This window comes from Cervus canadensis, chromosome 7, assembly GCF_019320065.1.
Source record: "Cervus canadensis isolate Bull #8, Minnesota chromosome 7, ASM1932006v1, whole genome shotgun sequence".
Classification (NCBI taxonomy): domain Eukaryota; kingdom Metazoa; phylum Chordata; class Mammalia; order Artiodactyla; family Cervidae; genus Cervus; species Cervus canadensis.
The window spans coordinates 69,923,536-69,949,319 of record NC_057392.1 but is presented as its reverse complement, the minus strand read 5'-3'; the positions used below and the strand labels follow the sequence as shown (position 1 = coordinate 69,949,319).

Genomic DNA, 25,784 nt, shown 5'->3' with positions numbered 1-25,784 from the left:
AAAAATGTTCATTCTTCAGTAAAACGTTCTTCCTTACACAGCAAAGCAGAAGGAACATTAAACGGGTGAAATGACTAGGGCTCAGGAACTCCACTGCAAAGGCTAATTAATGCATGGATACTTTAAGATAAGTATTAACTCTGACAGGTTTTGTAAAAAAAAAAAAAAGCTGCTTAATCTCTGTATCTGTCCATCGATCCATCTGGAGGGAATGCTGTCTAGCACATGGAAAAGCTGCTGCTCTCCTTCAGAAAACCCTGCCCACACACCAGACCAACTAGTTCACAGGGATTAGGTCTAATCAATCTTTGAATACACAGCTTGACACACAACAGATGTTCTAGAAATGTGTGCTAAATGAATGCATAAATTCTGCCTACCCTTAGGCCAAATCAGTGCAAGAGACATTTTGAATTGTGTGTGATTGTACCGCTGACTGACTCGGGGCAGTATTTGAAGACAGTGCATTGTCCCCAGGTGCTGGGACAAAGCCCTGGAAAGTGGGAGAGACAATTGGCCTGTGTTAGGAAGAAGGCATTGTGATTGGATTAACTCACATGGCAGTTCTCAGAGCGTGGTCAGGCCAGCCGATTCAGGTTCCGAATCTACTAAAGATCCTGGATAACGTTAGGAAGTTATATTATTTCCACAGGTATACAGTTAACTATAGAAGGAAAAGTGGTAACGTTCTATTGTAGTTCTATGCAATCAGTTTCATTGTGAAATTTTTAATTTTCTTAAGACCCTGGGGAAAACACTTAAAATGTAAGCCTGTTTTTTTCATGCCTTCTATGCCTGTGTCATGGAAAAATTATTTAGCAGAGAAGTACAAAATAGTCCTGATTCAGATGGGAGAAGGATCCATAAGCTGCCCGTCTAAACTGTCCAGCTCACCTGTGCTGTTTTTCTATTATTTTGATTAACCTGATGGATGATTCTGAGCAAAATTTTTCTGTTTTACAGATTTCCTCAAAGATGTGTAGTCCTAAATGTCATCTTTCTAGTTTGAGAAAGGGGCTTTGGAAGCTCTTGGGAAGATAAAGGCTAAAATTGAAAGGATTTTCTAGTTAAACCTCAGTTATTTAGAAAATTCTGGTAAAGAGGACATGGTATTTCTCAGATGCCCAGTTAACATTAACTTCTTTGCCTAGTACATAGTAGAAGGTAATTAATATATCAGATTATATAGTATTACCTTATGGAAAATCTGAAATTTGTTTTTATTAGTAAGTAAAAGCATGAACTGATGTTTCTAGAATCTATACCATAATTTTTATTTATTTTTTTGTTGAAGGATAATTGCTTTACAGAATTTTTTTGTTTTCGGTCAAGCCTCAACATGAATCAGCCATAGGTGTACATGTATCCCCTCCCTTTTGAGCCTCCCTCCCATCGCCCTCCCCATCCCACCCCTCTAGGTTGATACAGAGCCCCTGTTTGAGTTTCCTGAGCCATACAGCAAAGTCCCATTGACTATCTACTTTACACATGGTAATGTAAGTTTCCATGTTACTCTTCATACATCTCACCCTCTCCTTCCCTCTCCCCATGTCCATAAGTCTATTCTCTATGTCTGTTTCTCCACTGCTGCCCTGTAAATAAATTCTTCAGTACCATTTTCCTAGATTCTGTATATGTGCATTAGAATATGAATATTTATCTTTGTCTTTCTGACTTACTTCACTCTATATAATAGGTTCTAGTTTCATCCATCTCATTAGAACTGACTCAAAGATGTTCCTTTTTATGGCTGAGTAATATTCCATAGTGTATATGCACCACAACTTCTCCATCCATTCATCTGTCAATGGACATTCAAGTTGCCTCCATGTTCTAGCTGTTGCACACAGTGCTGCAATGAACAATGGGATACATGTGTCTTTTTCAATTTTGGTTTCCTCAGGGTATGTGCCCAGGGGTGGGACCACTGGGCCACATGGCAGCTCCATTCCTTGTTCTTCAAGGAATCTCCACATGGTCCTCCACAGTGGCTGCATCAACTTACATTCCCACCAGCGGTGCAAGAGCGCCCACCCCGCCCCCCCCAACCGCACACACACCCTCTCAAGCACTCACTATCTGTAGACTTTTTGATGAGAGATTATAGTTGAAAATTTCCCCAACATGGAAAAGAAAATAGTCAATCAAGTCCAAGAGGCTCAAAGAGTCCATACAGGATAAACCCAAGGAGAAACACACCAAGACACATGCTAAAACGAAGACTAAACACAAAGAAAGGATATTAAAAGCAGCAAGGGAAAAGCCACAAGTAACATACAAGGGAAACCCCATATGTTTAACAGCGGATCTTTCAGCAGAAACTCTGCAGGCCAGAAGGGAATGGCAGGATATATTTAAAGTGCTGAAAGGGAAAATATCTACAACCAAGATTACTGGACCCAGCAAGGATCTCATTCAAAGCTGATGGAGAAGTAAAAAGCTTTTCAGACAAGCAAAGGTTAGGAGAATTCAGTACCACCAAACCAGCTTTACAACAAATGTTAAAGGGACTTATATTGTCAAGAAATACAAGAGAAGAAAAAAGATCTTCAAAAGCAACCCCATACAATTAAGGAAATGGCAATAGGAACATTTATATCAATAATTACTTTAAAAGGAAATTAATTAAATGCTTCAACCAAAAGACACAGGCTGGCTGAATGGATACAAAAACAAGACCCATATATATGCTGTCTACAATAAACCCACTTCAGACCTCAAGACACATACAGACTGAAAGAGGATGGAAAAATATATTCCATGCAAATCGGAATCAAAAGAAAGTTGGAGTAGCAATCCTTGTATCAGACAAAATAGACCTTAAAAGAAAGAATATTACAAGGGATAAGGAAGGACACTTCATGATGATCAGGGGATCAATCGAAGAGGAAGACGTAACAATTGTAAATGTCTATGCACCCAACGTAGGAGTACCTCAATGTGTGTATTTTTTTATGTAGACATATATTAGATATTAAACAACTATAACATAGCAACTGGTTGATTTTTCAGATGGTATGAAAAGCATTTATCAAGTTGGCCTAATCTGTTGCATGTTTGTATCATAGTTAATATCTTGTCACTAATAAAAGTTCAGGTGGCTAATGGATGCTGTTCCTTTCTCTAGGTTTATTTCAATCTACAGAGGACCCAGCCATACCTATAAGGTCCAGAGGCTGACGGAATTCACATGCTACTCCTTCAGAATCCAGGCAGCCAGCGAGGCTGGGGAAGGGCCCTTCTCAGAAACCTACACCTTCAGCACAACCAAGAGTGTCCCCCCCACCATCAAAGGTTTGTGGACCATGTATTTCCGTGTGCTATTCTATGAGGAAGTGTTGGGATTTAGCTGTAGGAGGCTCAATTCTGACCTTAAATATGCTCTCCTAATATTTCTCATATCAGCCAGATAGAATCAAAAGAACTTTCTAAAAGAGAAGATTGGGAAATGGGTTCTACAGGGGGAATGAGAGGCCTTAAAGGAGATGGCTTACTGGTGTGACTTCTCTTGAGTACATGTAAATTATTATCACAAATAACAGTGAGGCAGTCTTATCCCCACAGGAGATAGATGGGCCGAGGGAAGAAAGAGACCAGAGCAACAGATGTTGGGTTAGGAATGCAGGTGAATTCCTGGTGGTGTAATGCTCATGGAGTTTACCACAGAGGTTTGAGTACCTCCCTTCAACAGTTGATCCGCATCTTTGGATGCCCTTGGTGTGTAAATGAGAGGCTAACAAGGGCGGCATCCCCACCTTCCCTCCAACCCGCAGCTCTCATGGGAAGGCTGCAGCAGCAGCCTGTCCTCATCTCCTGGAGTATTTGTCTTGAGGTTTATGAATGACTGGTTGACTCTCTGCCCACTTCACGGGATCAGGGAGTGAGCAAAAGCCAGCTCCACTCAAGCGCTCCGTCCACCAGGTCTGCTCAATCCTTGTCTCCCGCTTTCAGCCAGAGTACTGCCTCTGCAGAGCAGACCCGCCAGGCAGACAGCGACAGGGCAGAGCTGGCTCATCCCTTTTCACCAGTGCTGGGCCCAGGTCCAGTGCCTCTAGGACCCTTGAGTCTGCACCCTCCCCTCCCCAGTACCCCCCTTTGCTTTATCCAGCTGCTGCCCAAAATGACTCTGAGGCTGACAGATAGACCAGCAGCCCACCTGAACCCGGTTTTACATGGGGTCAAGTGAGGGTTGGCTCTGCTATTTGAGGTGCTAGGCAATGAGCACAAATTATGTGTTTGGCCCCAAGAGCTAGGCCATTTGAATCACTGCTTCCACACAAAGAGCTGTATCGGATACACCAGGACATGGAGTGCATTACAGGAAGGTGTGGGGCCTCCAGGGCCTGAGTCAGGGTCTGACTCACATTCTGTTAAGGTTTCCCATAGGAAACCTTAGAATTGCAGGGTAACTTAGAATTGCTTAGAATCAGTCGTGTCCAACTCTTTGCCACTCCGTGGACTGTAGCCCGCCAGGCTCCTCTGTTGATGGGATTTCCCAGGCAAGAATACTGGAGCAGGTTGCCATTTCCTACTCCAGGGGATCCTCCCAACCCAGGGATAGAACCCACATCTCCTGCATTGCAGGCAGATTCTTTACCACTGAGGCACCAGGGAAGCCCCCTTGCAGGGTACTTTATGGTGCATGCCTTCCCCGTGCTCCCCTGGCCCTCAGGGGTCCAGAAGCTCTTTGACTTCTTCCTGTGACTAAGATACTGATGTAAATGGATGTAGACTTCCGGGTCACTTGGGCACTAAACGCCCTGGCACTTTGGCGTGGCTCTGCCTTTCAGCTGTAACAGGAGACTCCTGACCATGCTGTGGCTGATAGGTTTGTTGTTGTAACAGGTTTGCCACTTTTTTACCAGTTAGCTAAATAAGTACGGGGGTCTTTCCAACACTATCTTTGTCTCTGAAGGTGATTATTGAGGTAGATTCATCTTTTGGAAAATACACCACCAAATTAATAGTCCTTGTAGGTCTTGGTACTTCTTCAGGTGGACTATGTCCTCACGCTGCCACACTACCAGGTCTTCCTCTCACTTTTAGATTCAGGAAGTTGTCATAGCTGGAGGACTGTGGTTGGCTGAGATTCTTTCTTTAGTTTTTCCATAAATTTCAGCCAACCCATACAAACTTTTTTTTAAAGGCAACTTTTTTTTTTTCTGAAATAGTGTTGTACAGAATTGAAAGTAGAAACAACTGCTTCTAGAGAATTCATGTAATTAGAAATTTAAAATAAGGGCATTCAGTGAGAGGAGTTACACATGCTAGTTACAAAATGGAAACATATCAGATATTGAATATAAGAAAATTTTATAGCCTGTAAGTGCTTTGCTACAAACTAATATAATTTCACTTTAAACCGGAATGATGAGCCCAGTAGGTAGAAAATTAAAATATACGAACGTAAGATAACTTTTACAGGCTTGTGTCGAAGGCCACCTGCTCCTCAAACCTTTCTCAGACCCTCACATGAATGTGACCTCCCTCCCCTGGAACTCCCCAATGTTTTCCTTGTACCTCTCATTCCCATCTGGCCTACGTTATGTCTGCTTGCTTATCTTTGTTTCATACCTTTCTCTCTGCTTCCCTTAACTACATCTTAATTTCCTTGAAAGTAGTGTCTAGTTTTGCAAAGTACCTAACACAGGACTTAATCATAGAAGGTTCTCATTAGCTTTAAGAAAAAAAAATGAGAATGCAAGCCATGTCAAGCAGTTATTAATAGGATAGTAAGCAAAGGACTCTTCGCCAGTGACTTCAATGCCTTCTCTTTGTAAAGGGTGTCCTGATAGATTTCTAGGGGGCTGGACAAATAAACTCCCCTCCCAGGGCAGGCACAAGCACACTCTCCCTCTCTCAGATTCTCGGTAATATTACTGAAATACTGACCATTTATATGATACTTTGAATTTTTGACCGTGAATGTGTGGATTTGTATTTCAGCACCTCGAGTAACACAGTTAGAAGGAAATGCGTGTGAAATTTTATGGGAGACGGTACCACCCATGAAAGGCGACCCTGTCAACTATGTTCTGCAGGTGTTGGTTGGAAGAGAATCTGAGTACAAACAGGTGAGAACCAGCATGTGTAGCACGTGTGTGGCCTGTCAGTCTGGTTGGCTCCTGGCCTCTGCCTGTTGCTGTGAGGGTTCAGTGGCAAGTGAACTACATTTTTCTTAAAATCAATCGTAGAAACTGATTCACAAGTACCCATTAGCTGACTCTTTAGGATATAATAGCTCTAGCTTATGTTCTTATATTTTCAGTTTCTCAAGCATGATCTCACGGGTTTTAAGTTCTATATTTCTATTTGATATTGCTTGTGGTATTCACAAGTATCAAACTGTGTATGTATCGAAAACTGTGTCAGTGATTTTACTCTAGAGGGGAAAAGTGTCAACCTAATTACTGAAGCCCCTGTTCTATCTGCTTTTTTTACGGAAGTTATAATTGAAGGATGAGGAAGGAAGAAGAGGACTTATCAGCCCTCAAGGCTATGATTCAGAAGCTTTGGGTCACTGTTTGTCGTCCTTTAGCGTGCGTAGGATCATATGAGAATCTGTTCATGTGGATTTTGATTCAGTCAGTCTGGGGTCATGGTTCAAGCCCCCAGGTAACACTGATGTTGCTAGTGCATGGACCATGTTTTGAGTAGCAAGACTATACATATCACATGATAAAGATTTGGGTTTATCATTCATTACACCCTTTTTGATCCTGATTCTTCCAGAGCCACTCATTGTCTTGTCACTAGCTATGAAAGATTCAGCTACTCTATAGGTTTCCATAACATTCCCAGAAACTTAATAACTATGTGAAAGCAGAATATAACGCTGTTGCTCTGTTAGGACAGCTGAGACCCGCTCCTTCCCAGCACTTGTAATAGAGGTGTGCATTTACATCAAACTCAAGAAATTGAAGATAAATGCCACCTGCCTTCTGAATCTTTATCATAATTTGCAAAAACTTCTTTATTCAGATAAAGAATAAAGGCTCCAGATACACAAAACAAGTAGAAAAAACAATTCAGAGCTTGTGTTAGTTCACTGGTTAACATCCCTCATATAATAATAATGTGTAGAAAGAAAGAAAATTTTAGTAAATTTCATAATCCTTTGTTACTATGAAGTGTCAGATTTAAAGTGAATTGCTTCAAACACATTTTGCAAAAACTTGTTTTAAATATGACAGCCACCAGTGTTGTTTAACATCAGTGGATGGTTTCACCAGTTTCCATCATTCCTCTTAAAGAAGAGCAAACACACTCTTGTTTCCTTTCACCTTAGAATCTCATTTTATACAGTATATTTCATTTCACAGTAAATACGTTTTTAATTTATTTATTATAATTGGAGACTAATTACTTTACAATATTGTGGTGGTTTTTTGCCATACATCGATGTGAATCAGCCACAGATATACATGTGTTCCCCGGTCCCAAACCCCCCACCCCCTTCCCTCCCTATTTCATTCCTCTGGGTTGTCCCAGTACACCGACTTTAAGTGCCCTGTTTCAGGCGTAAAACTTGGACTGGTGATCTGTTTCACATATGGTAATATACATGTTTCAATGCTATTCTCTCAAATCATCCCACCCTCGCCTTCTCCCAGAGTCCAAAAGTCTGTTCTTTATATCTGGGTCTCTCTTACTGTCTTGCATATAGGGTTGTCATTACCATCTTTCTAAATTCTATATATATGCGTTAGTATACTGTATTGGTGTTTTTCTTTCTGACTTACTTCACTTTGTATAATAGGCTCCAGTTTCATTAGAACTGACTCAAATACGTTCTTTTTAATAGCTGAGTAATATTCCATTGTGTATACGTACCACAACTTTCTTCTTCATTCATCTGCTGATGGACAGATTGCGTCCATGTCATAACTATTGTAAACAGTGCTGCGATGAACATTGGGGTGCACGTGTCTCTTTCAGATCTGGTTTCCTCAGTGTGTATGCCCAGAAGTGGGATTGCTGGGTCATATGTCAGTTCTATTTCCAGTTTTTTAAGGAATCTCCACACTGTTCTCCATAGTGGCTGTACTAGTTTGCATTCCCACCAACAGTGTAAGAGGGTTCCCTTTTCTCCACACCCTCTCCAGCATTTATTGCTTGTAGACTTTTGGATAGCAGCCATTCTGACTGGCGTGTAATGGTACCTCATTGTGGTTTTGATTTGCATTTCTCTGATAATGAGTGATGTTGAGCATCTTTTCATGTGTTTGTTAGCCATCTGTATGTCTTCTTTGGAGAAATGTCTGTTTAGTTCTTTGGCCTATTTTTTGATTGGGCTGTTTATTTTTCTGGAATTGAGCTGCATGAGCTGCTTGTATATTTTTGAGATTAATTGTCAGTTGTTTTGTTTGCTATTATTTTCTCCCATTCTGAAGGCTGTCTTTTCACCTTATAGTTTCCTTCATTGTGCAAAAGCTTTTAAGTTTCATTAGGTCCCATCTGTTTATTTTTGCTTTTATTTCCATTACTCTGGGAGGTGGGTCATAGAGGATCTTGCTGTGATTTATGTCAGAGAGTGTTCTGCCTATGTTTTCCTCTAGGAATTTTATATTTTCTCGTCTTACATTTAAACCTTTAATCCATTTTGAGTTTGTTTTTTTTGTATGGTGTTAGAAAGTGTTCCAGTTTCATTCTTTTACAGGTGGTTGACCAGTTTTCCCAGCACCACTTGTTAAAGAGATTGTCTTTTCTCCATTGTATATTCTTGCCTCCTTTGTCAAAGATAAGGTGTCCATAGGTGTGTGGATTTATCTCTGGGCTTTCTATTTTGTTCCATTGATCTATATTTCTGTCTTTGTGCCAGTACCACACTGTCTTGACTATAGCTTTGTAGTAATAGTCTGAAGTCAGGCAGGTTGATTCCTCCAGTTCCATTCTTCTTTCTCAAAATTGCTTTGGCTATTCGAGGTTTTTTGTGTTTCCATACAAATTGTGAAATTATTTGTTCTAGTTCTTCACAGTAAATAATTTTACATGTGTTACTCTTTCAACTTACCTCAAAGATATGATTGGTTTCAGAGTTTCAGCTCACATGGAGAATAGAGGATTTTTCCTCCCACTAGATTTAGTCATCTCTAACACCAATAGAACCGTCCTGTCCCATAGCATTGTAAAAATGGGTTAAAGGACGAAATGTTACAAAATTTTACAACATATCATTTAACACTTAACAATATTCACTTCCCAACAGTACATTCATCACTGTATTTTATAAACCTTTTCTCCAGGTACCATGCATTTCTGCTTGTTCTTGGGTAAATGTTCTGCTTCTCAAAGCACACTGATTAATGCTTTTTCAATGAAAAACAGCATTTACTCAATATCTATACATCAGGCATTGCCAGAGTATAGGTTAATTCAACTTACATTTTATTGGTAGATGTGCTGCTTTGAATCTTGCTGTTTAATGCTAAAATATTTTAACCCATGAACATACAAATACTAATATACAATTCCATATATGCTTCAAAATATATTTCTTATTATAAACAAACAGCTATAAATTAGAGTTTCTTGGTGAAAACACAGTTAAACCAGGGTGGGCTCAGTAGATAGGAATTAGCAATCGTCTTGTAACCATGTGTTTCCTGCATTTACCAAGAAATGATTAAGGCAAGTTGCAGTTGAGTCAGGGACAATTTGTACTGAGTTTTTCGCTTCTCCCTATTCAGTAAGCATTAACTTAAGCATGATGTTTTGAGCCCTACATTCACTTGTTCTGGACACAAGATAGGGAGTGAAGCCTGTTTATATTATGTGTGCAAAATAATTGTTAATTATAGTCCAGAGATAACAGGCTTTGAATTCATAGAGGCAAAGGAAAAGAAAATGAGAGGTCATCATTGCAGAGCGAACACCGCGGCAGAGCTGTGGGCTTATGAGAAGCACTGTGTATACTTCAATCACAGCACTAATCACACAGGGTCCACTAATGTGTGGGCTTGTGTTATTCATTTTTATCTTCCCAGGACTGGAACATAGCTAGGCACTCTGTAAATGTTTTTTGCATGCATGAAAGAGGCCTGTTTCAAAGGAATAGGGTGATTTATACTTGCAGTGGGGATGAGAATTAAACTTGACCATAGGGGGGATTTAGAAGTGATATTTGTAACTTAGGTGAAAAAAATCACCCATCATAGGACAGTGGCTTCTGTTCCCCAAGCTCATGTTTTACAGGCAACATATGGCAAGGGCCAAGGCTTTTGCTGATATTTTGCCGGAAACATTGAGTTAAACTCTGTAATTAGCTTTCTTTTGTTTAGCTATCATGATGTAGGGTGAGCAGCTGGTTCTAATTATGAAACAGTCTATTAACTTCAAGTATTAAGTCCTCACCTAAAGTTTTACTCTGCATTAGTATGCATGCATATATTGATTTGGCTTCTCTGCCATTTAAAAAGTCTTTTCAAGCATAAGCTTTTTCTCAAGAAGCTTAAAAGTTCTTTTCAGACATTAATTATAAAGCATTCAAGAAAAGAATGAAAATTGTGTGTATATCCAGGGGACTTTTTTCACCTCACAAGACAGAACATAAGCAGTTTTAAAATCAAGAAAGTGAAATGATACACATTCATATTCAGATAGTAATGATTTTTATATAAAGTGTGTAAATATAAACACTGAAGGTAAGAAAAGGGTAACAAACTATAAGAAAGTATTGCCTACTGGGAGCCAAAATTTGTGACATATTATTAATACTGTTGCTGCTCAGATTTATTGCATTAAGAAAACATTTGAAGCATCTGAAAATTCATAGTGCTCCACCTTTAACTTGATGGCATCTCTGAATTTATTTTGTATCATTTTTAAAATATAGTATTGGGACATGTATTGATTCTTTGTGGTATCACACAAGGTACTGTGAAGAAAGATCTTCTCTTGACCTTGATGGAATGATTTTAAAGACTTGGAGCCTGCATATTTTTTAATGGTTTGCAATTTAATTCCCTAACAGAAATGAAACAGGCTATGATTGTCTATTTTCATAAAGGTTCAAATCCAAAGCAAAGTAAGAATAGATCAATATGGGAATATTTAAAAGCTATTATTTGTCTTACTGACTCTCAACATTTTGTAGGTTTATAGGTAGCTTTAAGTATCTGATGAGGGATATGACCCCTTCTACCAGAAAAATATTCATGCATACATCCATTTTAAATTGCATATAAAACAAATGTGTATTCAGTTTCCTGGAATTCTGATATAGGACCCCTGATTCATTGAGAAACTGTTAGGTGCCCTGTACAGTGAGGGCTGCCTGGCATATAACAGAATGGCATAATCTGTGCTCTCAGAGCTTCCCAGTCCCACTGGGGTGGAAACAGCATGCCCCCAAGATGCAGTTTGACAATAGTGCCCTTCCCATCCTCTCTGGCTCAGGAGCAGCAGTTCCTGCCCAGCATTGCACTCTCCACAGGGGAATCCTACAGGTTAGTAAATGCCCACTTCAGCAAGGGGCCAAGAAAGGTCAAGTCTGCCTTCTGGAGCCATGTGGTATTGGAGGACTTATTCACCTCTCTGGGCCTTGCTGTCTTGTCAAAGTGGAGATACTGATTCTCCATTTCAGGGTTACTGTGAACATCAGCTCTGCTCAGTCTTGAGAGGGTGCTGTCAGATGGTGATGCTGGGCAGTTATATCCCTTTTTCTTGGGAGAATTAGTAAAAGAGATTTCAAGGATTTCAACTACACAGCATGTTACTCTGAATTGAGGGTCACAGATTCTTCATTTTGATTATCTGGGTATTACTTTAAATCCTCTCACTTGGAATAAACATGTCAAAATTACTTTAAAATATATTGCACACCAAATCAAGGACAGAAATAGTCTTTGTAAAAATAATATTGCATGTATACTTACTGTGATATTATGATTGGTTACTTCAATAAAGATAATCTTAGATGGAGCTATGCCTTTTAAATTGGGTTGAGGCAGGAGGAAGAACCCATAATGGTGCCCCTGTCAAAATGAATGAAAACAAGAGGAGAAGAGGCGCAGCCTGCTGCAGAGAGAGGCACAGTCCCGTGAAAAGTCCCCTGAACTGTGCTGCAGGCCTGATGACCCTACTGATGGTGTGATCCTATGGCTGTGATTCTTTACACAAAAACAAATCAGTTATCTCAAACCTGTGGGACCAGAATCCTCAGGAAATGGAGTATTGGGATTGTTTTCATTTTTTCCTTAGCTAGGAAGGAAGCCAAAAGGTTTAATCATAAGTGTTGTCAACTACTATCAATGCACTGAAAACAACTCAATCATTGTTAATGACTCCGTTGGATAATCATGGCTGTACCTATGCTACACCCTGTGGTTTGTGTGGGGGTTCTAAATGTTCAGATGTACTTGTTTCTGGTAATTCTCCTCTTTTCAAACTGCCTGGTATAAGCATATCTACTCTTAAATATTTAAGGGTTCTAATTAGAGAACATTCGATGAGCATCTTCTCTGTTATAGCTATGTGCTATTTGCTATGGAAATAGAACCCAGTCCCACACTCAATATATTTATCACATATATATATATTTAAAGATAATAAAAACATTGTGTTGACAATGCTTTTGAAAGGGGTGAGGTCTTCCAATTAAAATAAGAGCTAAAAGAAAAAGATTTACAAATTAAAGCTCTACTTTTGATTGGACTTGTCATTAAGGAAGTTCCCTTCTGTTAGATATTCATTTTTCCTTCACTAAGCTTTTTGCTTAAGGGTATGAGAAAAGTAGCATTCCTTTACTTTCAAAATACATTTTCAGGGATCTTTAGGGAGAGAAGTATAAATCAAAAAAATTATTTATATAAAGTCTCTATTCAAGATTCCCTGAGTTGGGTTTCTGGGAAATTAAATATACTGAGCCCACTTTCATAGAAGGAGCTAGCCATGCAAATTCTGGAAACCATAGAAATAATTTAACACTAGATATAAATGAAACTTTATATCAGCTTTCCAAAAATCTCTCCCACATCTGTGGGGAAATAGGTTACTAAGTGGTTTTCAGCCATGAGGTCATCAGTGTAGCATAAATTAAGAGGACACATCGCAGAAGTGCTGCCCAAGTCTTTCCCTGGCAGAGTCTGGGTTGGGGACCTGCTTTCCATACCTCATAAAGGAAAGGCAGTGGGACCCAGGGTGGGGTGATCTGGAAGGGTTTCACGGAAGCAGCAGAGAAGTTATCAGACTCCCTGGGGAGACAAAGTCAGAAGGTCAAGGGAAGTACACTTGGCATCACACCATAGTCACTAGATGAGGACTAACTTGGAGGGTGGGTTCAACCCAAGGACATGGAACCAGTGGAGCTAGAGCGGTTCCAGTGATGAGCGGGGGTAAGTGAGATGTGAGAAATCTCCCCTGGGGGCTACCGCTAACCACCCTTACTCACCTGAGACCTCAAGAAATTAACAGCTCTCTGATCCTTAGCTTTCTCATCTCTAAAATGGGAGTAATGCTCAGTTGCCAGAGTAATCAGAAGGATTAAATTTGATAAAGAGAACTTACCTCCAGCATACTCCTTTCACAAAGCATTTTGCACAGTTTCTTATTTAATAATCCCCTGTTGGGATTAAGTTAGGTACTGTTACTGTCCCATGTTAAAGATGAGGAAAGTAAGGCTCAAAGCTGTTATTTGCCTGAGGTCACAAACCTAGAAAGTGCCAGAGCAAGGACTTAGACCTGGAATCCTATGCCAGTTCCCTGGGGTTCCACAGAAGAGCTCCAGTAGCTACCACATTTCACTCTGCTAAGTGTAAACATTTCAAGAGGTGAGACCTCCAAAAGGATTAATGAAAGAAAAGTATCAAGAAACCTTACAGCTAAAGCTTAGATGGCATCTTTTCTTCAACTCCATCAACATCCTAACATTAACTACTGCCACCATAGAGTTAGAATAGATTGTTACCTGGGCTATTGCAGATAGGAAACCAAGGCTCAGATGGTGAAGGGACTGGTAGTATGCTGGTCACTCCCTTCATGAATGGTCCCAGCAGTTTGAAAAAAAAAAGACTTGTTTTGAAAAATACTGATTTGAGCATCTAAATATGGGAAATTAAGTAAAGAACATTCACAATGAAAAGGTCTCTGTAAAGAAAAAAAGGTGCACCATTGTTTTTCTGAGACCATGCACATGATGTTGGGAAATAATCCATAGAAAGTATCATCATGGTGTAGTCTGAACTCCTGACTAGCTGGCTGTGTGTGGGTTGGGGCAGTCACCATGACGACAAGTTCATCTTAAAGTAGCCATTTAACTAACTTATCATTGGAACAGTGAGCTATGAGAAAGGAGTGATCTCTCAGGATCACTGGGGTTTTCTTATAGCTCTCTTGTCCTTGGCTGCTCCAGCCCTGCTCAGCCCATAGCAGTTGCTAAGACACATGCCACAATCTTCACAGAGAAAGAGTAGCTCACCTAGAGGCACATGCTTCAAGTCTTATAAAAGGGAATAGCAAAAGCAAGGGTGAATCTGGGAAATATGAGAAACACAATTGATTTTCTGGGGCTTACTCACTAAACAAAAGTACAATAAGACTCTTAATGGCTACTTCTAAAGTTTGGAAATGAGGGAGGAAAAAATTTTCAGAAGGCTGAGTATCAGGTGAACATTGGATGTTCTGATGCCTTTTCTAAACTACAATCTTCTTGCTCTTGCAGTTTGCACAACACGGGATGAGTGGCCCGTGCACTTGTGTTCTCTAATACAGTGTCCTGCTTCTTTATATGCTGGTCTTTAGCAACTGAATGTTTGTAGATTCCCACTGACTCTGGCAAGTGTTTCAGACAGAGTTGAGATTGTTGGAAATGCTCTTTATTTTCTAGGGAATTTATGTTAATGGGCAAAATTGTTTTACTAAGGTGGCCTGTCACTAAAAATGCCCCTATCACTTTTGATCACTGTATGTTAAAAATATATTTGAAGTATTTTTAAATTCTAAACAGTAGTAGTAGTAGTAATAATAATTGCTAACTTTTGCTGTGCAGTTACCTATATACAACCCATGTTTTAAGCACTTTATGAGGCTAACTCAGTGCTACTCAGCTGGAAAGTGTTTGGTCAATTTTACTTTCCTATTTAATTAACCAAATCTGTTTACTGATTTGAGTTTCAGCTAGTTTTTTCCTATCTCTAACATAAGACATGGATTTTTGTGTAATTTTAAGGTGATTATCATTTCCTCTAAGTGTTTTGAGTATCAATACCATTTTGATAGAAGAACGAAGTGGAAGAAAAATGGAAAAGGACAGGTTGGTCAAACAGGAAACACTTAAGACAGACCATTAAAGTAAATATTAATTTGTGATAAACAGGACTGCATCAAAAAATTTCTTAAAAAATGATTAGGTAAGCCACAAAACTGGGAGAGAATATTCATAACATAACTGACAAAGAACTTACATCCAGATTATATTAAAGAACCACTGCAAATTAAAATAGGCAAAACAGTTGAACACACTCTTCACAAAAGAAGTTATATGAATGACCAAATAAGCACATGAAGAGGTGAGAAACACCTTTAGGCATCAGGGAAATGCAACTGAGGTACCAGTCTCACCCATGAGAATGACTGGAATATAAATGACTGACAATAACAAATGTTGGTGAGGCTGTGGAGCAACTGGAACTCTCATTCTTAGCTGGCAGGAGTGCAAAGGGATGTGCTTGTTAAAACTTTCCTATGCAGGAGTTGCTTGTATATTTTTGAGATTAATCCTTTGTTGCTTCGTTTGCTATTATTTTCTCCCAATCTGAGGGCTGTCTTTTCACCTTGCTTATAGTTTCCTTTGTTGTGCAAAAGCTTTTAAGTTTCATTAGGTCCCATTTGTTTATTTTTGCTTTTATTTCCAATATTCTGGAAGGTGGGTCATAGAGGATCCTGCTGTGATTTATGTCGGAGAGTGTTTTGCCTATGTTCTCCTCTAGGAGTTTTATAGTTTCTGGTCTTACATTTAGATCTTTAATCCATTTTGAGTTTATTTTTGTGTATGGTGTTAGAAAGTGTTCTAGTTTCATTCTTTTACAAGTGGTTGACCAGTTTTCCCAGCACCACTTGTTAAATATACAAGCAGCTCCTGCAGCTCAATTCCAGAAAAATAAATGACCCAATCAAAAAATGGGCCAAAGAACTAAACAGACATTTCTCCAAAGAAGACATACAGATGGCTAACAAACACATGAAAAGATGCTCAACATCACTCATTATCAGAGAAATGCAAATCAAAACCACAATGAGGTACCATTACACACCAGTCAGGATGGCTGCTATCCAAAAGTCTACAAGCAATAAATGCTGGAGAGGGTGTGGAGAAAAGGGAACCCTCTTACACTGTTGGTGGGAATGCAAACTAGTACAGCCACTATGGAGAACAGTGTGGAGATTCCTTAAAAAACTGGAAATAGAACTGCCATATGACCCAGCAATCCCACTTCTGGGCATACACACCGAGGAAACCAGATCTGAAAGAGACACGTGTACCCCAATGTTCATCGCAGCACTGTTTATAATAGCCAGGACATGGAAGCAACCTAGATGCCTATCAGCAGACGAATGGATAAGGAAGCTGTGGTACATATTCACCATGGAATATTACTCAGCCATTAAAAAGAATTCATTTGAATCAGTTCTAACGAGATGGATGAAACTGGAGCCCATTATACAGAGTGAAGTAAGCCAGAAAGATAAAGACCATTACAGTATACTAACACATATATATGGAATTTAGAAAGATGCTAATGATAACCCTATATGCAAAACAGAAAAAGAGACACAGATGTACAGAACAGACTTTTGGACTCTGTGGGAGAAGGCGAGGGTGGGATGTTTCGAGAGAACAGCATCGAAACATGTATATTATCTATAGTGAAACAGATCACCAGCCCAGGTTGGATGCATGAGACAAGTGCTTGGGCCTGGTGCACTGGGATGACCCAGAGGGATCGGGTAGAGAGGGAGGTGGGAGGGGGGATCGGAATGGGGAATACGTGTAACTCCATGGCTGATTCATGTCAATGTATGACAAAACCCACTACAATATTGTAAAGTAATTAGCCTCCAACTAATAAAAATAAATGGAAAAAAAAAAAAAAACTTTCCCATGCAACACAGCACTTCTAGGTATTCGCCTAAGAAAAAGAGAAACTTAAGTCCAAGATTTGAACAAAAATGTTCATAGTACTCTTACTGTATAAAAACTCCAAACTGGAAATAATGCAAATATTTGTCAAGAAGCAAATGGACACATCAGTGTACAGGCATGTGATAAAATACTTATTCTTCAGTAAAAGGAACAGCTGAATCTCCTAGGCACAGGAAAGTGCACAGTGACTGTATTTGTATGAACCTCTAGAGCAGGCAAAACAAATTACAGGATGAAAAGTCAAAATAGTGTTTACCTCTTAGGGCTGGGGTGAGCTATCTAATGGAGTAGGGTTTCATGGTGTAGCCACTAGCGAATGTCAACTGAGACTTTGCCCTTTATTTCCGTAATTTGTTTTTAATTGTTTACATTTAAAAAATTAGTACTGTGCACCAAGATCAGAGAGCCCTTTATAAGAATTAAGTCATCTGCTGATTTATAGCCTAAATTATTAAAATTCAACTAGATGCATCACCATTACTTGTATCAGCTGCAGTACTGATGTGTGCCTTACCTCCTGTCAATATCAGAGCCACTGAATTTATGTTTTATTCAGAGTAGGTCAGAATACTTTATGGATGAAATACAGACTTGGACAAATGCCATTCCAGGTACTCTTTGTTGTTATGGAGTTCATTTAAACCTAACCAGTTCTACAAGGACCCAATGTTATATGATTATTACTTCAGAGATCACAATGTTGTTATAATTGACCAGGACTTTTCTTTTTCTTGAAGGTGTACAAGGGAGAAGAAGCCACATTCCAAATCTCAGGCCTCCAGACCAACACAGACTATCGGTTCCGCGTGTGTGCGTGTCGTCGCTGTTTAGACACCTCTCAGGAGCTAAGCGGAGCTTTCAGTCCCTCTGCAGCTTTTGTACTACAACGGAGTGAGGTCATGCTTACAGGGGACATGGGGAGCTTAGATGATCCCAAAATGAAGAGCATGATGCCTACTGATGAACAGTTTGCAGCCCTCATTGTGGTTGGCTTTGCAACTTTATCCATTTTATTTGCCTTTATATTACAGTACTTCTTAATGAAGTAAACAAACCCAACGAAACTAGAGGTATGAATTTAATTAATGCTACACATTTTAATATACACATTTATTCAGATACTCCCTTTTTTAAGCCCTTTTGTTCTTTGATTTATATACTTATTTTACAGATTTAGCTAGGAAAAAAATATCAGTGTTTTGGTGCACCTTTTTGAAATGCAAAACTAGGAAGAGGTTAAACTGGATTTTTTTTAAAAAAGAAGCAAACCAGATACCAAAAGCTAGCTTATGTTTTCTTTTAAATTTTTCAGATTTGCCTTCATTCTGTCTTCACTGATGTCTTTTGCAAGCCTTTGATTTTTTTTTTTTCCATGTTACAATTTAGTAATTTATATTCACCGTTCACTTCTTATGTCTTGATCATCTGTATCTGTGAACATGAATCACAGGGCTAGGATTTCGGCATTGTCAGAGTATTACCACACAGAAACCACCACATGATGGACAATATGTTCACTCAGATAAGGCTGCCCTAAACAACCAAGTTGTCACTCAGTTATTTAACTGTTTAGCTCATTGAAATCAAAATGTGTACTTTAATCTAAAATGTTTTAATAATCTGTATTTCCTATGATTTTAACACTATGAGCTGCCTGTCTAAGAAATCAAGTAACCAAAATGCACCTATAAATTATGGAGCATTGTAGATTTTACCACGTCAATTCATAGCAGTAACTTTTCGAGGGCATTGTGCAATAGTTAGTTGTTTCCTTGTTCAGCTATTTTAAAAGCTGCTTTAACTTGTTTGTCTTTGTATATAACTACTTCTAATCTAATCACTAGAGTTATTATATTCTGTTATGTTTGACCAGAATTCTATGACGAGAACTGGTGACGGTTTAGTGCCTCTGCCCATTGTCCATGATTTATACTAATTGTGATCAGTCTCCTTATATGTCAGCTCGTTATTTTTGAAAGATTTGCCGTTAGGCTGTTCTTTGAGGTATCAATGAAGTGATTGAATTTCAGTTCCTTAATTCAGTGCACATAATACTAATCTAATAGCAAGTGAAAATTAAAACCCAATAAATTTGTAGTTCCTATTTTTGGGGGTTGACTTGGCTATGTGTGGAGAGGGAATGGTATTTGCTGGTAAGAAGCACAGGGTGTTTGGGGGTCAAGGAGCCTAGATTCTCTCCCTGGATCTGTCACTAACTTGCTGCGTGACCTGAACACGTCACTTTACCTCTCTGTGCCTCAGTGTTCCCATGCATTAAAAATAAAAAATAAAATGGGGATTCTAATGTTTGTAAGTGCTTTGAGATCCTTGATCAACAGGTGCTATCGGAGTGCAAAGTGTTACTCTTGCATGTTTCTTTTGATTCCTGAGATTGTCAATTTTAACCCAAAGTCATTGGATTATGTATATGAAGTCCATAATGTTTGCGTACCTCAGGGACATTTAAGAGTTGGAGGTGCAAATATATTCCAAAAGGGTGCAACAGACACAGTGTATCCCCCTGCTTCTGTTTTTGTATATTTTTGCTACTTGGTTTTTCTTGATCATAGCTATTTTGTGCTTGGTCTATGTTGTCTTAAAATGCAGTATCCTGTACTAGCTTATAATGTTCCCATACCAAAGTCATGGGGAAACCAACATTATTTTGTTTTTGGTTTATTTATACTATATTCTGCATACAGTACTTTAAATGCCAATTACAGTGCAATCTTTATTTATTGTAAAATTTTTTAAATGTACTTATGTACTAATTTTCCCTTGTAGCATGTTATTTTTTTGTGTTTTATACTTTTGTAATTTTAGGTCAGTCTTGTTCCTTGGCAACATCTGTAGTATTACCATTCTTCTGACATTTTCTTGTGTTTTTAAAGATAAAGAGCATCCAGTGCATTAAATGCCAAAAAAAAAAAAAATCCATTATCAGTGATTGAAACGTTTACATGTACCCAAGAAAAACATAATCATCTCTTTAAAGAAAGTGCTAAGATCAATGAATTATTCTGTGTGCCTACATTGTGATGTAGTAAGTACTAGAAAGTTCTGTATTTTGTTATTGACTAGAATAACTAGTTTAATTAGCCTTGCAAACTGATGGCATCAAGGTAAATATATTTCTGCCAAAGTTTCTGGCCTTCCAAAACTCACTCCACTATTAAATGTGCATTACAATTCACTATAACAACTGCATCTGCATTTTCTGAAACAATCTCATGCCTTTGGGGAGAAGGCTTTTTTTCTTTTTTTTAAACAATGAAGAGTCAGCTGAGTTACAAGAACCTTGTCTGCAAGAGAAAAATAAAATCCCTTTTTGGAAACACTTCAGAACTGCTGCTATAAAGAAATTCTCTCAATTGGTTGGCATTTTTTCTTAATGAAATAGTACTTTAAGCCAAAATTGCTATGAATATTTGATCTTTGAGATTTTCATACTGTCTAACCACCAGAAAGCTGAGTGTGTGAACACTAGCTAACAGCACTTTATTTTATTGCTCTCCACTATTGACTGTTCATTATAATTCCCCAGTCAAAAAGTTATCACACTATCTGGCACTATTTTATATTACAAATATTATGTATATGTGATATTGATATATAACTATATATTGCCATTACACATGAACAATAAAATAAAGTGTTATGTTAACCTTCTCTCTTTGCTCTTTTGCAATATGTAGGAATGAGTGAGTGGCTTTCTGATGCTCTCTATATGTCAAACTCCTCTCTGGCACAAGAAATTCCAGTCATGTGAAGCAAAATTCCCTTTTGTCCTCAAAGAAATTGTTCAAAAAGAAAACTTTTTTAAAAGATTTTTTGCATATTATCTGCCTTGTTCTTATCAACTTAAAATGTTGGCATTTTCTAACCATGTTTTGTCGGCTACAGTAATTCAGTATTCCTGTCAAATTTGAAAAGTGCCCTAATTGAATGTGTTTGAATGTTATCCTTGCACAATTCTTTAAATTGAAAGACAAAATGTTTTACCTCACTGTTGGACATACATTCCAAGCTTTTCAACTTTAGGAGAAAAAAAAAATAATCATGTTTTCCTGTATTGTAAATTTTAGACTATTTCATATACATTGTATTAAAACTGCCATATCAATTTTAATGTATAGATTTTGCAAATACTATGCTATATGTAATACCTAACTGTATCTGTAGTGTATATGTAATATATTTATGCCCAATAAATGTTTTAATTCTTTCTGACTTAAGTAGGGTTCTTCTGCCATGGATAGGATTGCTTTAGTTGTTGTTGTTACTTTTTAAAATCTTAAACTACATCCCAGAAGTTGTAAATTCAGATGCCTTTAGAGGCCAGGCAGGTGGCATAGTGCAGGGAGCTTGCTTTGCCATCTAAAGGGGTGGCTGCCACCCTGCTCCTGGTTGGGGTCCTACGGTTCTGCCACCCACAAACATGTAGGCTAGTTTTTTCAAAAGAGGCTGCAAGTCCAGATCTCCCTAAATGGGCCAACTAACATGCGATCGTGGACAAGGCCCATGGGCAGCCAGTTCTTTTTCAGAGTCTGTGTAGATAAAGTACGCTTGTATTCTAACATGTTATCCATATGCCAAACTCAGGAGCCCAGGTTTGCCTCTTCACTTAGCACCTGGGATGCTCCTTCTCTGGGACAGACTCGCACGGTTCTGACCTCCCCCTTCCCTCCTCCAGGTCCCATTCAGCAACAACAGCAGCAATAAAGTATAGTGTTGCTACTATAGTCATGGTTTCATCATGATGTTTAGATTTGTTTTGCTAGGAATGCCTGCTGTCTTTTTTCCCCTGAGGGAAAAATGATTGGGGAAACATTGTTTATAACTCAAAGCTCTCTTTCTCAAAGAATGCTGATAATCATTCTTTTAGGTAAAAATGCCAAGTTGAACACATCAAGTTTTGCATGCTTCTTACACTCCACTCCTGAAAATATACTAAAGGGCCTTTTTTTTTTTTTTTAAGTCATAACTGCTCTCAACACTGAAGAGTGGGAAAGAATTGTTAGCATGAGAATTTTGGAAACTCGACCAAAGAAAGCTCTGAATTCTCATTTACCAGGGAAGAGAATGAACACCAACTCAATTTACGTGCCAAATTCACGGAAGGTTCAAAAACTGATAGACATATTTCCCTTTAAAGTGATGGTAAAGAGGGATGGGAACCTCAAATAGTATTGGTAAAAAGCTGTTAAAAATGCCATTATAAAAAATCATGTCTTTTTTCAGCCGGACAGCTGCTCCTCCATTTTTGCAGACACCAAAAGTTTATCCCCAAGAGAATGTAAAATAAGCCCTGGACTTAGAGAATGTTATTCTCACCTGAAGATGAAGTGGTTCAGTCCACCCTTCAGTGGTACTTCTCAGTCTTGGTACACAGTAATACCACCTGGGCAGCTTTTCAAAATCCCTATGTCAGACCCTACACCAATAAAATGAGTATTTCTGGAATATCAATGTTTTTTACACCTGCCAGGTGATTGCATTGTACAGCCAAGATCAAGAACCACTATCCTAAGGTGAAACTCTCAGGCAGCAATCTTCTCAGCTTTTTAGTCCTCTGGCTTAACCAAAGGTAACCTGACATCTGATGAAAGCTGCTAATGTGAAAAGTCCAAAGCTAACAACTTGGAAGAATCTGAGGCTAAGGGAGAAGAAGCTTCAGAAAACTATCATAGCCCCAAAGAGATGAGAAAAGACAAGTCATCTTTAGACCAAAGTTAGGATGCTGTGGAAGAAGGACATGTGAGGAACATGGAAACATTCTTGGAAATTAGCAACTCAAGTAGAAGGATTGGAAACTGGAATTGAAAATAACCCCAAAACAAAGCAGAAAAGTGAAAAGATAAGTACAGCAGGATCAGACCCGGATATTCAATAGCCAAATAATAGGAACTCCAGAAAGAAGAGAAAATGTAGAGGAGGAACTCAAACACATGAGTTTCCAGAGTGAACGTACACAAGGGTGCTCAAATCAATAGATAAAACAGGGCCTCTGCCAAACCACACCAGCTTGAAATTTCTAAACAATAGAACCCAGAGAAGCTCCCCAACACATGGAAAAAACTGATCACACAGGAGAATAAGAAGTCAGGATAGCTTTATACTTCTTAGTGGCAATACCAGAAGCAAGGAATCAGTGAAGCAAGTATGTCAAGATTTTGAAAGAAAAAGATTTCCCACCTGCTTACTCTCAGTCAAGGGTAAAGCATCATGAAGACATTTTTAGAAATTAGAGCTCTCACACCTTTGCCTCCCAAGTTCCCTTTCTTAGGAAGCTACCAGAGAATATGCACTCAGCTGCGTCCGACTCTATGACCCCATGGACTGTAGCTCACCAGGCTCTTCTGTCCCTGGGATTCCCCAGACAAGAATAGGTAGCCATTCCCTTCTTCAGGGGATCTTCCCAACCCAGGAATCCAACCCGCATCTCCTGTATTGCAGGCAGATTCTTTACTGTCTGAGCCACCAGGCATGCTTCCTGTGTGATATGAGTGGGTGCACCAAGAAAGATGCATCTGTGGGATTCCACCTTCAATGCTGTTCACACAGGTCAGCAGTTGGCTCTCTGGCCCTTTGCCTCAAATAAATTTATGCAACTCTCACTTTATCCCTTCCCTATCCACAGTCTTGATGGGTGCATAAACACACACTTCTCTCAGCAGAAGAACTGCAAAATGATCCTTTTCAACACTTGACCTTGGACTAATTAAAACTAACAATTAGGGAATTCCCTGGTGGCCCAGTGGTTAAGACTCTGTGCTTCCACTGCAGGGTGCATGGGTTCAATCCCTGATAGGGGAAATAAAGATCCTGCATGCTGTGTGGCATGGCCAAAAAAAACAACTAAAACTTAAATCTGTACCAGCACTGGTACCCTCTGTTCAGGGTGGTATCTAAAAAGAAGTTCCCACCTCCACCACCAGACTCTTAAGTGCCTCAAAAGCATGGGGGAGGGAATATGTACCCAGGACAATAAGTTCACTCAACTCTGCAGCACACACCACATTCTCTGGCACATAATAGAAGCTAAAAAAAAGGTTTTTTGAATTCAGTTGACTAATATGGTCAGAAAAGTTCACATAGCAGTGATGAGAACTGTAAGATACTGCTCCAGTCATCTTAAGTCATGGTGTGTTATTTTGTGTACAGTATTTTGGTTCCTTTTAAAATTGTAGTCAATAAAGTAAAATGTAGAAATTGCACACAAAACACTGAAATTCCAGATTCCACTGAGGTTTGAGAGATCCAGCAACTCGAACTCTTATTCTGGAATGGTGATTATCAACAGGGATTGACAGCAGCTATCCTTGTAGGCTGGCATTTGCCCTGCACTTGACCACCTTCCCCACTAAATCCCCAGCATGGATATGGCTGATGACACCTCCTCTAATAAAAGAAAAATGCCTGGCTTTGTTTCAATCAATAGTGAGAAAACAGGTTGGGGGTGAGGGGATGGGGAGGTCAAGACTTCCAAGAATGATGGAGTGAGGGTGTCTGTAAATCTGCTTTTCCAAAGAAGTGACAAAAACACTGGCAAAAAAAATTGCCCAAAATTTTCTGAAAACTTTTTCAGAGCTCCAGAAATTAACCAAATGCTTGTAACAATCTGAATCTTGGTAAGAACAGCAGGTTCTGTGGTATTGAACTCAACCTATACCTCTACCCAGCCCACTCAGCTGTGTCCAACTCTGCAACCCCATGGACTGTTGCTCACCAGGCTCCTGTCCATGGGATTCTTTGGGCAAGAATACTGGGATGGGTTGCCATTTCCTTCTCCGGGGGATCTTCCTGACTCAGGGATTGAACTCTCTTCTCCTTCATCTCCTGCATTGGCAGGTGGATTCTTTACCACTGTGCCACCTGGGAAGCCCAACCAGATGGTTATAACAGTCTGAACCTTGGTAAGAAGAGCAGGTTTTTTGGTATTTAACTCATTCTATACCTCCCTTCCCTACCCCAGCTCCACACCAGCCTTGAAAACCAGCAGCCCTGCAACCATTCAGAGGGAGCACGCTGGGTTTGGAGCACCTCAAAATGGTTCATCCCTAGCACATGGTCGCTGTTTAACCTGTCTCACAGCTTTCTGGAAAAGCCCCATTGGCAGGGTGGTAGTACTTAACCTGCCTTAGAGCTCGTTCTATGGGAAAGCTGTATACCCAGGGCACTTGTTGAAAGCTATTTAGTGCAATAGTCTAAACTTGCATCTACTTGAGGCTGCAATACCAATGGGAGCAAACAAGAGTTGGCCCAGAACTTTAAGAGTGGGAGCAGGAAATATCCTTAAGGGTTTTTAAAAGCTTGTAACATAGTTCTCCAGGTCTAGAAGGCTATATGCATGAGCAGGGCTCTGCGCATGCTCAGCAAAGACCCGAGAAGGCCCTAATCTCACTTCTGACTGATCTTCTGGCCTTGTGCAAGTGGGGAGTGAAGGTTAAGGCAGAAGTGTAAATTCCCTGTGCATTGAAGGTGCACTCCATCATACAGAGTCCCTTGACAAATGAAGACTTACTGCCTCAAGGCATTTAAGGAAACCTGTGAGCATGCATTAACTCACCATTAAAACACAATGATACTTTAGTGGCCATATTCAAAGAAAGAAGTCTGGAAAGATACAGTCTGAACTCATAAC

General features: G+C 39.3%; 1 protein-coding gene across 3 annotated transcripts in view; it reads left to right on the top strand.

Moving 5' to 3' along the window:
* Positions 1-21,370, top strand: part of FNDC3B (fibronectin type III domain containing 3B) — a 352,029-nt gene extending 330,659 nt beyond the window's left edge. For all 3 annotated transcript variants that reach the window (XM_043473729.1, XM_043473727.1, XM_043473728.1), the window contains exons 24-26: positions 3,128-3,294; positions 5,947-6,074; positions 17,878-21,370. In XM_043473729.1, coding sequence (XP_043329664.1) covers positions 3,128-3,294; positions 5,947-6,074; positions 17,878-18,189 — 607 coding nt within the window. In that variant the 3' untranslated portion in view covers positions 18,190-21,370. The remainder of the gene's footprint in view (positions 1-3,127; positions 3,295-5,946; positions 6,075-17,877) is intronic.
* Positions 21,371-25,784: the final 4,414 nt, after the last annotated feature.